Source organism: Chiloscyllium plagiosum, unplaced genomic scaffold, assembly GCF_037043375.1.
Source record: "Chiloscyllium plagiosum isolate Xiang-an unplaced genomic scaffold, Cpla_swu_hap1 HiC_scaffold_10, whole genome shotgun sequence".
NCBI lineage: Eukaryota > Metazoa > Chordata > Chondrichthyes > Orectolobiformes > Hemiscylliidae > Chiloscyllium > Chiloscyllium plagiosum.
In genome coordinates, this window is record NW_028270148.1 from 36,692,105 (window position 1) to 36,708,140 (window position 16,036).

The 16,036-nt window shown below is 40.7% G+C and overlaps 1 protein-coding gene across 1 annotated transcript in view; it reads right to left on the minus strand.

The window, feature by feature from the left end:
* The window catches only part of srbd1 (S1 RNA binding domain 1), a 273,132-nt gene that overhangs the window by 214,783 nt on the left and 42,313 nt on the right, over nucleotides 1–16,036 (minus strand). Inside the window, exon 9 of the mRNA XM_043695659.2 lies at nucleotides 11,429–11,570. Within this exon, the coding sequence (XP_043551594.2) occupies nucleotides 11,429–11,570 (142 nt within the window). The remainder of the gene's footprint in view (nucleotides 1–11,428; nucleotides 11,571–16,036) is intronic.

The window sequence follows — 16,036 nt, forward strand, 5'->3', positions numbered from 1 at the left end:
TGTCCATGAGACTGAAGGGCCTGTTGTTGTTTACAGATTTTGGGGAGGGCATAGAATGCAGTGGAATCCAAACTGCAGATCGTACTTTCATTTCTTTTGCCTTTTCTACTGCCAATATACCTCATCAGTAAGATTGGATTAGATTCTCTACAGTGTGGAAACAGACCCTTTGGCCCAACAAGTCCACACCGGCCCCCCCGAAGAGCAACCCAACCAGACCCATTCCCCTATATTTACCCCTGACTAATGCACCTAACACTACGGGCAATTTAGCATGGCCAATTCACCTAACCTGCACACCTTTTGGACTTTGGGAGGAAACCGGTGTACCCGGAGTAAACCCACGCAGACACGGGGAGAATGTGCAAATTCCACACAGACAGTTGCCCGAGGCAGGAATTGAACCTGGGTCCCTGGCACTGTGAGGCAGCAGTGCTAACCACTGAGCCACCGTGCCACCCTTGATGTCTGGAATCAATGCATGGTGCAGCTTGATAGACAAGTTGTGCTGTCTTGAATCGGCAGTAAGCCATTAATATCAATTCCATTACACTTCAAGAAGTGCTTCAGCCTGTCTTTGAAGCATTTTCTTTGTCTTCTCAGGAACACTGGCCACTTGAGTTGAGGAACCTAATGCACTTATTGTTAGAGGGGAAGGTCAAGGGTATGGTAGAGATCAAGTTAAAAAAGTTGGGATGCGAAGTCAGATTCCAAGATGATCCTGGAACAGTGAAAAGTTCTGACAAAGTAGAACAGGATTTATTAGCATTCCATGTTATACAATGAGATCTGGCAATGATTAGCTAAACCTGTTGCCTGTCATAAATGTTTAAGTCTATTTCTTTTGGATGTAATGGAGTAGATGGAGCCTTACCCATGGAGTGAGCATGTATAAAGTTTCAAACGGAACAGAGGCCGAAAAAGGCTGTGAGAATATGATCGAGATGATCAGAAAATGCAGAAATACCATGAAAAATGGAGACTGAAGGGCAGACTTTTAGGAATTTGCCATCATTTTACAGCAACTTTCACATATCTGCCTAGATAAAGCAACCTCATTAAAACCTGGAGAGAACTAAAACACACCACACAATCATTTAACCATCAACTACTCGAAAACAATTTTTACCAATGCTGTCATTCACAAAGTTACAAATTTTTGGCATCGATGGAAAATTTGAGAAACTCCGTTTACAGATTTGCATCAGATTGTATTTTTCACCTCTATGTTCTACTGGTACCTGGCACAATTTGAAGTGCATAACACAAAACTATGCCATGATACCTATACTGCAAGTTGCCAAGAAACAGGTGGCAGAAAATTTAAAAATGTTTAAATGAGACTTCAACAGGAGAAAAACACTTTCATATGGACTCTTCAGCTGATTCCTCTGAGAAGGAAATCATGGTTTTCATAATTCCTGACTTCTTGCTTAAGGTAGGTATAGAAAAAACAACAGAGAGCATCACTGAGACTAGCATTTTTGGGGCACTGAAAAAGTAGTGTATTGCTAAACTACAAAGAATTGCGGATGTTGGAGATCTGACAGAAAAATAGAAATTGCTGGCAAGGTCTGGAAAGTGTCACCGGTTCAAAATGTTAACACTGCTTTCTTCCCACAGATGCTTCCAGATCTGCTGAGTTTCACCAGCTATTTCTGGTTTTGTGTAAAATATAATGCTTCGTTTGGAACTTCAGTTGGTCAAAAACCAGGAAGTCCGATTTTACAATAATATTCATGAGCCCAAATGCAAGGAGGGAATGCTCATACATTGAACTGTCATTAGTTGAATGAGCTTCAGATCCATGAATTGCCTTGTTAACTATGTCGGGCCTTATTTTGATTAATACAGATAAAACAAAATTTCCATCATTTTATGAACAAAAAGAGTGTCCTTCTGCACTCTCAGTAATCAACAATGTAATTCTATCAGAAAATAATCTGACCAGTTAACCTGCCAAGATGAGAATCTAGAAAGAGAAAGTTATATATGCCCTGCAAAATTCCTAAGATCTATGTCTAAACAAGAATAATTTTGCTTCAAGTGTCACCAGTACCTTCATAGCAGCTGATAATTTTTTAAAAGATTGATATCAATTGTATGCATATGGGAGGATGCATCATCATAATCATCCTCCAGGGGACAATACTGGAAGTGAGAGAACACATCAGAATGTGGTAAAATCTGCTTTAATTAGGATCAAGTGCTAATTCTAATTTTATTGAGTACTTGGTTTAAAAACAGAGGTTATACAGCATAAAAGTACCAAGTTTTGAAAAAAAAAATTTTGTTAAAAAGGAAACATATGGTTTAAATAAGCATAACTCACATGGTGTATTTAAAAGTCTGATGAGTAGCTTTTTCACAAAATTGAGTTTTTACTGCCACAGCACACATATCTATGCCCAAGTTATCAAAATTATACATATTAAGCTGAGCCTGCTATGTTTTGACAAAGACAAATTCCTTAATACAGTGGAAATCCAATATAGCATGAGTTCTAGGGTCCAAAAGTGAAACCACATTATAGCTGGAAGATCAATTGCTGCAGTGTATTTCTTTTCAGGAGTAAACAATTTCTGATTTTGTTAATTTCAGCCCCTTGTGTTGACATTTTCATATTTAGTCAGAACGTTGTTCTTTTAAAAAAAAGGTGCGTTGGATGGGATCAGAAATTTATGGAGAAAAATATATTTCCTCTCAGTAGAGGCAAAATCTTCCCAGATTCAGTTGAGCCAAGTTAAAATGTTGTGGAAACTTCTTGAAATACTGCAAGTTTCAGCCCTATCTATCTGCTTCAATTATCAGTCACAACTACAGCAGAAGATTCCTGGAAACTCTGCAAATCGTGCAACACTGTTAATGCTATGGTATTTCTCAGGGTTGCATGGATCTTCTGTCAAAGTTCAGCAAATAATCAGGAGATTATCCATTTACATGGGCTGATTATTCCAATTGCACATAAGCTATTACAATATTTACGGGTAATTCAAAAGAACATATAATTGAGGTGAGCTTGTCATTTGTATCAGATTATTTTTTTGGGACCCATGAGACTTCCATGTTATAAGTCTTGGGTATAGGTCATCTTTACATTGTACTTCTACTGTTCACCAAACCTAACTGAATGTATGACGACAGGGACATGATTTAGGACCGAATTGAAGAGAAACTTCTTCAGCCAAAGAGTTGTGAATCTATAGAATTCCCTGCCCAGTGAAGCAGTTAAAGCTACCTCAGTGAAGAGCTGCATTAGGACTCTGTTCAGAAGAGCAGCAACACACTGCAGCACCCCAGAACTGCTAAGACTGGAAGAAGAACACCTGTACAAAGTCTTTGACAAAAACAGATGCCTCCACAGCTTTGTCTGCAGATGCCTGATAGACAAGCAACACCAAGACGACAAGACATGCCTCATTACACTAGCCTCTCTCCCATACATTAAAGAGAATTTGGAACTGACAACCAGACTGCTCCGACCACTAGGGATCTTGACAGCCCACAAACCAACAAACACTCTCAGACAGTGGTTCACCAGAATAGAGGATCCGATACCCACTACGTGCAGGACAAATGTAATTTGCAAAATCTCTTGCAGCTACTGCACTAAACACTATGTAGGACAAACAGGCAGACAACTAGTGACCAAGCGACACGACCAACACTACCTGGCATCCATGCACACGGAAATCAAGAACCATGGGTTTGACTGGGACAACACAACGTTACTGGGTCAGGCTAAACAAAGAACAGCAAGGGAATTAGATTAGATTACTTGCAGTGTAGAAGCAGGCCCTTCGGCCCAACAAGTCCACACCGACCCGCCGAAGCGCAACCCACCCATACCCCTACATTTACCCCTTCCCTAACTCTACGGGCAATTAAGCATGGCCAATTCACCTGACCTGCACATCTGTGGGAGGAAACCGGAGCACCCGGAGGAAACCCACGCAGACACGGGGAGAACGTGCAAACTCCACACAGTCAGTCACCTGAGGCGGGAATTGAACCCGGGTCTCTGGTGCTGTGAGGCAGCAGTGCTAACCACTGTGCCACCGTGCCACCCATGATAGAAGCATGATACTCATCCTTGGACTCCATAAACAAAACACATTGACCTGGATCCAATACGCAAACCGCTGCAATGGCAAACCAGAACCGGCACCAACTGGAAACAGCTCAAACAGAACCATATAAATTCAGAGTAGAATAGTCCAGCAGCACTTCACAGGAGGCAACACACACGGATGATGTCACCTAGAAAGGGGGCGATATGTCTGCCAACAAACCTACCAGCTCAGCGAACAGATCAACAATTAATCCTACCTCGTTGAATGTTTTTAATGCAAAGACAGATAGATTTTTGAACAGTAAAGGAATTAAGTAAAGGCAGATAAGTGGAACTGAGTGTATGAAAAGATCAGCCATGAACTTACTGAATGGCAGAGCAGGCTCAATAGGCCAGATGGCCTAATCCCTCTCCCATTTCTTCTTTTCTTATGTAATACTTATTTCCGAGAAACAACTGACATCAATGTAGACTTTTTATTATAGAAGAAAATAATGAACATTTTAAATTTCAGCATTTGGTATGCTTTCCTTTATTGGTCAGAGTATTGAGTACAGGAGTTGGGAGGTCATGCTGCAGCTGTACAGTACATTGGTTAGGACGTTGCTGGAATATTGCGTGCAATTCTAGTCTCGAAATTCTAGTCTATCAGAAGGATGTTATGAAGCTTAAAAGATTTACAAGAGTGTTGCCATAGTTGGAGGATTTGGGCTATTGGGAGAGGTTGAATAGGCTGGGGCTGTTTTCCCGGGAATGTTGGAGGATGAGGGGTGACCTTATTGAGGGTTATAAAATCACGAGAGGCGTGGATAGGATAAATAGACAAAGTCTCTTCCCTGGGGTGGGAGGAGTCCAGAACTAGAGGGCATAGGTTTAGGGTGTGAGGGGAAAGAAAAAAATGACTTAAACGGCAACTTTTTCACACAGAGGGTGGTACATGTATGAAGTGAACTGCCAGAGGAAGTGGTGGAGGCCAGTAGGATTGCAACATTTAAAAGGCATCTAGATGGGTATATCAATAGTAAGGGTTTGGAGGTTTATGGGCCAGATGCTGGCAGGTGGATTTAGATTGGGTTGGGATTTCTGATTAGCATGGACGATTTGGACCAAAGGGTCTGTTTCCGTGCTGTACATTTCTATGACTCTAGGTTTCAAGGCAAGCAAATGCATTTGATCTTCAATTATGTTTTCAGTATTATGCCTCTAAACGTACAAATCTATCTGCCACAAATCCATGCTAAGTTTGTAATAATTTTCAAATGGCTAATAAACTGAACATCTTTTGGAAATGGAAAATCTTTATCCAGAAAGAGGTAAAACTGACAGAGCATTTTTTTCCTTAAAGAGACTTTACTGTTTCTTCAAAAGTAAATTACACTGTCCATAATGCAGTAGATTCTACAGTCCTTAATTCTATTTATACTATTATATTGCACTGAAGACAAAAATACTGTCCTATTTTCTGCCATTTCCCATTGCAATACATATATTTTCATCAGCGTTCATTCACATGGGGTACTGTTCAGAGTCCCAAATCTATATAGTCATAATGTTACAGAGCAATACTACATATTAAATGTTGTCTTACCAATTCAACTCCATGCTCCTAAATTTAAGAAAACAGTTCAGATTTGCTTTTAAGTTCCAACAATTTCTTAAATTTCATTACTATGAATTCATTATATTTACAATCTAAAGATATTTCCTTGGCATTAAAAGAAGTGCTATGGAACAATATTTGGAATCTATAATTCACGACAGAGTGACTGAACATTTTGAGTGGAGTAAGCAATGGGGCACAGGTTTCTCGCACAGAGTCTGTCCCTGTTGCTCAGAATGGAAGGAGGGAGAGGAGCAGAGCATTAGTCATTGGGAACTCCATAGTTAGGGATACAGGCAGGAGGTTCTGTGGGAATGAGGGGGAGGGGAAGCAGCCCTGAGTTGTGTCCACATAGGCACCAGCGACATAGGTAGGAAGAGAGATGGGTATTTAAGGCAGAAATTCAGGGAGCTAGGGTGGAAGCTTCAAGCTAGAACAAACAGAGTTGTTATCTCTGGTTTGTTACCCATGCCAAGTACTAGCGAGACAAGGAATAGGGAGAGAGAGGAGTTGAACACATGGCTACAGGGAAGGTACAGGAGGGAAGGTTTTGAATTCCTGAATAATTGGGACTCTTTCTGGGGTAGGTTGGACCTCTAAAACAGGATGGTCTTCACCTGAATCAGAGGGGTAATAATTTCCTGCAGGGGAAATTTGCTAATGCTCTTCGGGTGGGTTTAAACTAATTCAGCAGGGGGATGGGAACCTAAATTGTAGTTCGAGCATAGAGGAGTTGAGAGTAGGGAGGTCCAAAATAAGATTTCAGGGTCGCAAGACGGTACCAGCAAGCAAAAGGTTAGTTTGAAGTGTGTCTAATTCAACACCAGGAGTGTCTGGAATAAAGTGGTGAACTTGGGTCAGTACCTAGGATTTCGATGTTGTGGCTATTTCAGAGACATGGGTAGAGCAGGGACAGGAATAGTTGTTGCTGGTTCCGGGATTTAGATGTTTCAGTAAGAACAGAGAAAATGATAAAAGAGGTAAGAGTTTGGCATTGTTAATCAAGGGCAGTATTATGGCAGCAGAAAGAACGTTTGAGGACTTGTCAGCTGAGGTAGTATGGGCTGAGATTAGAAACAGGAAAGGAGAGGTCACCCCTGTTAGGAGTTTTCTATAGCCCTCTAAATAGCTCCAGAGATGCAGGGGAAAGGATAGCAAAAATGACTCTCGATAGGAGCGAGAGTGACAGGGTAGTTGTTAAGGGGCACTTTAACTTCCCAAACCTTGACTGGGAATTCTATAGTTCAAATACTTCAGATGGGCCAACAAGGGGCGAAGCCACATTAGATTTGGTACTGGGTAGTGAACCCGGCCAAGTGTTAGATTTGGAGGTAGATGAGCACTTTGGTGATAGTGACCACAATTCAATTATGTTTACTTTAGCAATGGAAAGGGATGGGTATACACCAGAGAACAAGAGCAACAGCTGGGGAAAGGCAAGTTCCATGCAATCAGACAAGATTTAGGATGCATAGGATGGTGAAGGAAACTGCAGGGCATGGGCACAATAGAAATGTGGAATTTATTCAAGGAACAGCTACTGGATGTCCTTGATAAGTATGTACCTATCAGACAGGGAGGAAATTGTCGAGTGCAGGAGCCATGGTTTACTGAGGAAGTTGAATCTCTTGTCAAGAGGAAGATGACAAGTTAGTTAGGATGAGATATGAAGGCTCAGTTAGGGTGATTGAGAGTTACAAGGTAGCCAGGAAAGTCCGAAAGAGTGAGCTAAGATGAGTAAGGAGGGAGAAGTTGTTAGTGGAGAGGATCAGGGAAAATGCTAAAGCTTTCTATAGGTATATAAGGGATAAAAGAATGACTACAGTAAGATTAGGGCAAAACAAGGACAGTAGTGGGAAGTTGTGTGCGGAGTCAGAGGAGATAGGGGAAGTACTAAATGAACATTTTTCGTCAGTATTCACACTAGAAAAAGACAATGTTGTTGAGGAGAATACTGAGAAACAGGTTATTAGACTAGGCGGGATTAAGGTTCACAAGGAGGTAGTGTTAAAAATTCTGGAAAGTGTGAAAATAGATAAATCTCCTGGGCTGGATGGGATTTGTCCTAGGATTCTCTGGGAAGCCAGGAAGGAGAATGCCAAGCCCTTGGCTTTGATTTTTATGTCATTATTGACTACAAGAATAGTACTAGAAGACTGGAAGATAGCAAGTGTTGTTCCCTTATTCAAGAAGGGGAGTAGAGACAGCCCTGGTAATCATAGACCAGTCAGCCTTACTTCAGTTGTGGGTAAAGTGTTGGAAAAGGTTATAAGAGATAGGATTTATAATCATCTAGAAAGGAATAAGTTGGTTAGGGATAGTCAACATGGTTTCGTGAAGGGTATGTCATGCCTCACAAACTTTATTAAGTTCTCTGAGAAGGTGACCAAACGGAGAATGAGGGTAAAGCCGTTAATGTGGTGTATATGGATTTCAGTAAGGCATTTGATAAGGTTCCCCATGATAGGCTACTGCACAAATTATGGAGGTATGGGATTGAGGACGATTTAGCGGTTTGGATCAGAAATTGGCTAGCTGAAAGTACACAGAGGGTGGTGGATGATGGGAAATATTCATTCTGAAGTTCAGTTTCTACTGCAATAGTAAGGATCTGTTTTGGGTCCACCACTGTTTGTCATTTTTATAAACGACCTAGACGAGGGTGTAGAAGGATGGGTTAGTAAATCTGGCAACTAATTCATTACCTATGCCAATACATTACAGACACCATGTGTCTTAACTCTGCCCATTAATCTCTTATGTAAGACCTTATTAAAAGCCTCCTGATGTTGGTGTAGTGATAATGTTATTGGACTAGTGATTCAGCATCCCAGCCTAATGCACTAAGGACATGAAGCGGTCAGCCATGACCTCAGTGAATGTCAGAGCAGGCTTGAAAAGCAAAACCGCTGCCGCTAATTTGTTTGTTTGAATGACGTGGGTTTAAATCCCACTGTAACAGCTAAATGAGTTCAAATTTAATTCATAAAATCTGGAATGGAAAGCTAGTCTCATTAATGATGACCACAAATCTATCGGTTGTTGTACAAATCATCTGGTTTACAAAGTGTAGGAAATCTACTGTCCTTATTTGGTCTGACCTACACGTGACTCCAGACAGCGAGGTGGTTAACTCTTAACTGCCCTATACATTCAGTTCAACAGTCAATTCGGGAAAGTTAACAGATAAAATAAAGACAATTCTGAGCAATACGTTTTGGCAATAATCTACTAGTTTTTGAAGACAAGCAATGCAGATTTACAGCAATGCTACCAGCGTGTTAACGTTAGCTTGAGGGGAAATTACTTAAGTGGGCTTTTATTCACAGGAAACAGAAGGATAAGGATGATTTGATTGGGTTTTCCCAATCTTGATAGCAACGGTTAGGGTCACTAGATTAAAAGTTTCCACCGGCACAGTTTAGTACAAGGAGAAATAATACAACCAGAGCCAACCATTCAGGAATAAAGTTAGGAAATACGTATTTAAACAAAAAGGTGGTAGAAGTATGGAAGTCACTCCCATAAAAGCCAACAGCTGCCAGCTCAAGTAGTAACTTTTAAATGTGATTTTTGAGAGTTGTTATTTTTGCTATTTAAGGGTAAGGAGGCAAGGTAGTTGGAATACAAATTAGCCATGCTCTCACTGAATAGAAGAGCAGGCACTAGGATTCAAAAGAAGTAGGCTAGATAGAAAATTTGAGAAACATATTCTAAAACTACACAGTTGAAGAAAACTATATTGCAGTCAATTAAATTAAGTCAACGATGATGTAATTTGGCCATGCAGAATTTCTTAATTACAAGAACTTATGACACTTTAAAAGGAAATAGTTGCAAATACATTATTAGAATGATTGATTCTTTCATTACCTTTACTTACAGATTTGACACCCACAGCTGTGAATCCACTTGTCATAGACTGGTGATAAATCATATCTAACCTTCAATCAGCTGCTACATTTGTCACCCTGTACAAGTGGAGTATCTCACCTTGAAGAGGTAAAACTGACAGCATGTCTCACCCTGCAGCAAGCACAATTCTTACTAACTATTACACACAGAAACACTGATTCAAGAGGCAAATGCTTTTAATGACCAATGGTATTAAATATGCTTTTCAAAAAAATTAGTGCAAATGGAATTGGACATTTAAAAACAAAATATTCAACATTTTCTTACTTGCTAGATGCTGAAAGCACTGTCAGAACTGCACACAGTGTGTCATTAAGACAGCTTTAATTCAATTATAGGCAAACTCAGACATGTCACATATGTTAAATGTAATAGTTTTATATAGCTGCAAGGCACTATACTGATTTATGGACATCAGCATCATCATACCAGTGACAGAAATGGCTTGACATTTTATAGGATGGAAAAGTAACAAAAACAGTTGTGTGCATCACATTTAACTGAGTAGAACAGTAAGTACAGAATACTGCCAAAGTAGATGCTTCTCTTATAAGTGTACAGAAAACAAAAGTGACAAAATCCATTCTTTTGTTTTCTCTGAATTTTCAAAAGGCATTTGGCACTGTGACAGACAGTAACATTGTTAATGCCACAACTCAGTGGTTTTTTTGCCCATGATGACATCACACTGAAATTTGGACCATGATTGACTTGCTGCTGAGTAATGTCAAAATTTGGCAGTGTTTAAGTTAATATACCAAATTCAGAAAAACGATTTCATAGAAAAAAGAAGTTTGTTGAAACACAACCAGAAAGGTTAATTCAAATATCAAAATAAAACTTTAAATTGCCATGCTTAACATGGCAACCCATAAAGCCAGACACCGAGTCTGCAGGCCAGATTAATACAAAGAGCATGGGGTTCAATCCCCATTTAAATTGAGGTCTACTAAGTGCCGGTCATAATTCAATGAAAAATAGCAAAGGATCAGCCCACAGACACTAAACTCAAGGGGATGTTATGTGATTCTAAAATCAATAACCAAGCACCAGAGAACTGTCGCAGATTATCCTGTACTATTCACACTGCTCTCCATCTTGTACATAACTACACTTGCAGTTTCCTATAAACTCCAATGGCAATTTGATATCGATTCAGAGCATACCAGCAGCTATGCTTTGAACATTAACATGTTACTTTGCTGCTGAAACCCTCATCCAAGTCATTTTCAGATCAAGTCCAATTATTTCAATACTGAAACAACAAAAATTGTTGGGGAAACTCAGCAATTCTGGCAGCGTCTGTGGGGAAAAAATAGAGTTAACATTTCGAGTCTGGTTACTCTGCAGCAGAACTCTGTCTTGGCTGACTTCCCATTCTCCACCCTCCATAAACTATCGCTTGAAAGCTGTGGTGCCGCATTCCATTTTACTTTCACAGGTTTCCTGGATAATCTACACTTGCATGGAAAACTCATTTTTTATTTTGCCTATCTTGCCTTTCTGATTTTTGTGACCTCGATCAGCCCTGTAACAATGTAATTCCTAAGGCAAGACCTCTTGTCCATGATTTATACCCCCTCTGCTTGCATTTGGAAAAAGAAATAAGGATTTGTGAACTTCTGCAAAGCTGTTTCTGTTCTGATACCAACTAGAAATGCGGCAGAAACAGCATTCATTGCAAAAATGAATTTCTGCTGTACTTCTGGTGAAGTTGCTTTCACAATGAAGCAGCAGCTTCCTGGAAATCCCAGGACAAAGTCTGAAAGTGAAAGATCATTTGTTAAGATTTATGACTTAAGTACTAAAACTGATACATAAAACGAGAAAATATTCCTTACCTGATGATGATGGATGTTTCTGATGCTGCAGCTGAAATTATGATAGAGACGGAATTTCTCAGTATCTTTTTTGTGTCCATCCTTTTCTTTTGTAGTTGCTTTTGTCAAAGTTGACTGAATAAAAGCAACATTTTGTTCACACCTATAAATACACATCATGGCATTAATATCAATTCTTACTTTTACAACCAGGCCAGATTTTGTTTAAAAAAATACACCTTGCTTTAAGAAAGTAGTATTTATTGTCAATAACTTCACATGTCAAAGGACATGACAAAGGTTTCTAAAATGATGCAAGTATATTCTCTGAATGGATGATTTTATAACTTGGGCGCATGCATATAAAACATAAAGGCAAAGAATCAAGTGAGATGTACACAATCCAGTCACTTAAAGCTCGCCATTAAGGGAGTTTTTTTTATTCCTGGTTTACTAATTTACTGAATTTAAATTCCTCTAGTTTCTGTAGTGGAGTTTGAACTCATTCCTCTTGAGCATTACTGAGAACAAAAATGGTGGAAATCACAGCAGATCAGGCAGCACCCATTGGGAGAGAGCAAGCTAACATTTCGAGTTTAGATGACACTTTATCAGACCGAGAGTCATCCAGATTCGAAGCATTAGCTTGCTTGCTCTCTCTCTGTCTCTCCCCCCCCAGGGATGTTTCCAGAGCCGCTGTGATCACGAGCAGTTTTTGTTTTCAGTGCAGGTCCCAGCAACTGCAGTAATGTGTTCCTCTTCGGTATTAGGCTGGGCCTCCAGATTCCTCCAATAGTAATATAACCACAATGTCATGGTTTCCTCAAATTGATTAATACATTTTCCGTCAAACAACTCAAAAAGTTATCAAACTATTCAAATCTTTCAAATGCAAAATTATAGGTTTCATGGGCACTAATCTGTGAACCCCTGGTGATAATCGCCGAGACTAGCTTTATATTCATAGTCATACAGCACGGAAACAGACTCTTCGATACAACTGATCCACACTGACCAAATATCCCAACCTGACCTCGTCCCACTTGGCCCTTACCCAAAACCCTTCCTATTAATATACCTAACCAGATGCCTTTTCAGTGTTGTATCCACCTCCACCACTTACTCTGGCAGCTCGGTCAATACATGCACCCTCCTCTGCATGAAAAAGTTACCCCTAAGGTCCTTTATAAATCTTTCCCCTCTCATCTTAAAACTATGCCCTCTACTTTGGACATCCCTAAAACATATTCACCTGATACATGCACCTCATGATTTTATAAACCTCTATAATATCACCCGCCAGTCTCGACACTGTAAGGGAAACAACCCCAGCCTATTCAGCCCTCCCTCGAGCTCAAACCCACCAGTCCTGGCAACATCCTTGTAAATCTTTTCTGCACCCTCTCAAGTTTAACAACATCCTTTCCATAGGAGGACCAAAATTGAAAGCATTATTGCAAAGATGATCGCTTCAATGTCCTGTAAAGCCACAACATGACTTTGTGGCTTTGTTGAGTATAGTCAACGCACTGACCAACGAAGGCAAGCATGAAAATCAGAGTGCGTCCGGGAAAATTAACAAACAGTGAAATTCACAACTGATCTTGGAGGAACTGTTGGGCGAAGTTCACCCCAGAAGCAGATAAGTGTATTATTTCTCAGTGTGACCTACAGAAAGTCTGCAGTAGAGAGTAGAATGGGTTCTTTCTTCATTAGATGCTTACTTTGAGATATGTCTCTTGATTAAACTTAAAACATAAGCCATAACTATTAATTTAACCTGGGGCAGTGTTTTGTAGAGGAATAAGACAGTGTTATTTTCTGGGTCTGCAGATTGTGAAGGAGCAAAAATGGCCTTTAGTAAAATGAAATGCGCTTCTTGTCAGATGTGGGAGTTTAAAGAGAGTTTAGGGGTTACCGCGGATCTGCAACAAATGCTGCTGGTTGCGAATCTTATCAGATCAAATGGATCGGTTGGAGAGAGAATTAAAAGCAATGAGGAATTTGTAACAGCAACAGCATGTGATGAATGGCAATTATAGGAAAGGGGAAAAGTCTCAGATACAGTCACACAGCTGGGTTAACTCCAGGAAACGTAAGAGAGGTAGGCACCTAGTGCAGGAGCCTTCTGTAGCTATACCCATTTCAAACAAGTATGCTGTTTTGGTGATGGATTATCAGGGGAAAGTAGCACAAACAGCCAAGTTTCTGGTATTGAGACTGGCTCTAAAGCAATGAGGGGTACGTTGGGTTCTAAGAGATCAATTGTGTTAGAGATTCTCTAGTCCAAGGTACAGACAGACATTTCTGTGGCCAGCAGCAACAAAGCAGAATGGTGTGTTGCTTCCCTGGTGCCAGGATCAAGGATGTCTCAGAGAGGGTACAGAATGTTCTCAAGGAGGACAGGGGCCAGCAAGAGGTCATTGTCCACATTGGAACCAATGACATAGGAAGGGAAAAGGTAGAGATTTTGAAGGCAGATTACAGAGAGTTAGGGAGGAATTTAAAAAGGAGGCCCACGAGAGTAGTAATATCTGGATTACTCCCGGTACTACGAGCTACTGAGGGCAGGAATAGGAGGATAGGGCAGATGAATGCATGGCTGAGGAGCTGGTGTATGGGAGAAGGATTCACATTTTTGGATCATTGGAATCTCTTTAGGGGTAGAAGTGACCTGTACAAGAAGGACGGATTGCACCTAAATTGGAAGGGGACAAACTGGCCAGGAGATTTGCTAGAGCTGCTCAAGAGGATTTAAACTAGTAAGGTGGGGGGGATGGGACCCAGGAAGATAGTGAGGAAAGAGATCAATCCGAGACTGGTACAGTTGAGAACAGGAGCCAGTCAAACAGTCTGGGTAGGCAGGGACAAGGTAGCACTAATGAATTAAACTACATTTATTTCAATGCAAGGTGCCTAACAGGGAAGGCAGATGAACTCAGGGCATGGTTAGGAACATGGGACTGGGATATCATAGCAATTACAGAAACAAGGCTCAGGGATGGGCAGGACTGGCAGCTTAATGTTCCAGGATACAAATGCTACAGGAAGGATAGAAAGGGAGGCAAGAGAGGAGGGGGAGCGACACTATTGATAAGGGATCGCATTACAGCTGTGCTGAGGGAGGATATTCCCAGAAATACATCCAGGGAACTGAGAAATAAGAAAGGGATGATCACCTTATTGGGATTGCATTACAGACTCCCTAATAGTCAGAGGGAAATTGAGAAACAAGCTTGTAAGGAGATCTCAGCTATCTGTAAGAATAATAGGCTGCTTATGGTAGGGGATTTTAACTTTCCAAACATAGACTGGGACTGCCAAAGTGTTAAGGGTTTAGATGGAGAGGAATTTCTTAAGTGCATACAAGACTATTTTTTGATTCAGTATGTGGATGTACCTACTAGAGAAGGTGCAAAACTTGACCATCTCTTGGGAAATAAGGTAGGGCAGGTGACTGAGGTGTCAGTGGGGGAGTACTTTGGGGCCAGCGACCATAATTCTATTCGTTTTAAAATAGTGATGGAAAAGAATAGACCAGATCTAAAAGTTGAAGTTCTGAATTGGAGAAAGGCCAATTTTGACGGTATTAGGCAAAAACTTTCAAAAGCTGATTGGGCACAGATGTTCGCAGGCAAAGGGACGGCTGGAAAATGGGAAGCCTTCAGAAATTAGATAACGAGAATCCAGACAAAGCTTATTCCTGTTAGGGTGAAAGGAAAGGCTGGTAGGTATAGGGAATGCTAGATGACTAAAGAAATTGAGGGTTTGGGTAAGAAAAAGAAGGAAGCATATGTCAGATATAGACAGGATAGATCGAGTGAATCCTTAGAAGTGTATAAAGGAAGTAGGAGTATACTTAAGAGGGAAATCAGGAGGGCAAAAAGGGGACATGAGATAGCTTTGGCAAATAGAATTAAGGAGAATCCAAAGAGTTTTTACAAATACATTAAGGACAAAAGAGTAACTAGGGAGAGAATAGGGCCCCTCAAGAATCAACAAGGTAGCCTTTGTGTAGAGCCGCAGAAAATGGGGGAGATACTAAACGAGTATTTTGCATCAGTATTTACTGTGGAAAAGGATCTGGAAGATATAGAGAGTAGCGAAATAGATGGTGACACCTTGCAAAATGTCCATATTACAGAGGAGCAAGTGCTGGATGTCTTTAAACGCATAATGGTGGATATATCCCCAGGGCCTGATCAGGTGTACCCTAGAACTCTGTGGGAAGCTAGCGAAGTGATTGCTGCGCTTCTTGCTGAGATATTTGTATCATCAATAGTCACAGATGTCAGAAGACTGGAGGTTGGTGCCACATGGTGCCACTCTTTAAGAAGGGTGGCAAGGACAAGCCAGGGAACTACAGACCAGTGAGCCTGACCTCGGTGGTGGGCAAGTTGTTGGAGGGAATCCTGAGGGACAGGATGTACATGTATTTGGAAAGGCAAAGACTGATTAGGGATAGTCAACATGGCTTTGTGTGTTGGAATCACATCTCACAAACTTGATTGAGTTTTTTGAAGAAGTAACAAAGAGGATTGATGAGGGCAGAACAGTAAATGTGATCTATATGGACTTCAGTAAGGCATTCGACAAGTTTCCCCATGGGAGACTGATTAGCAAGGATAG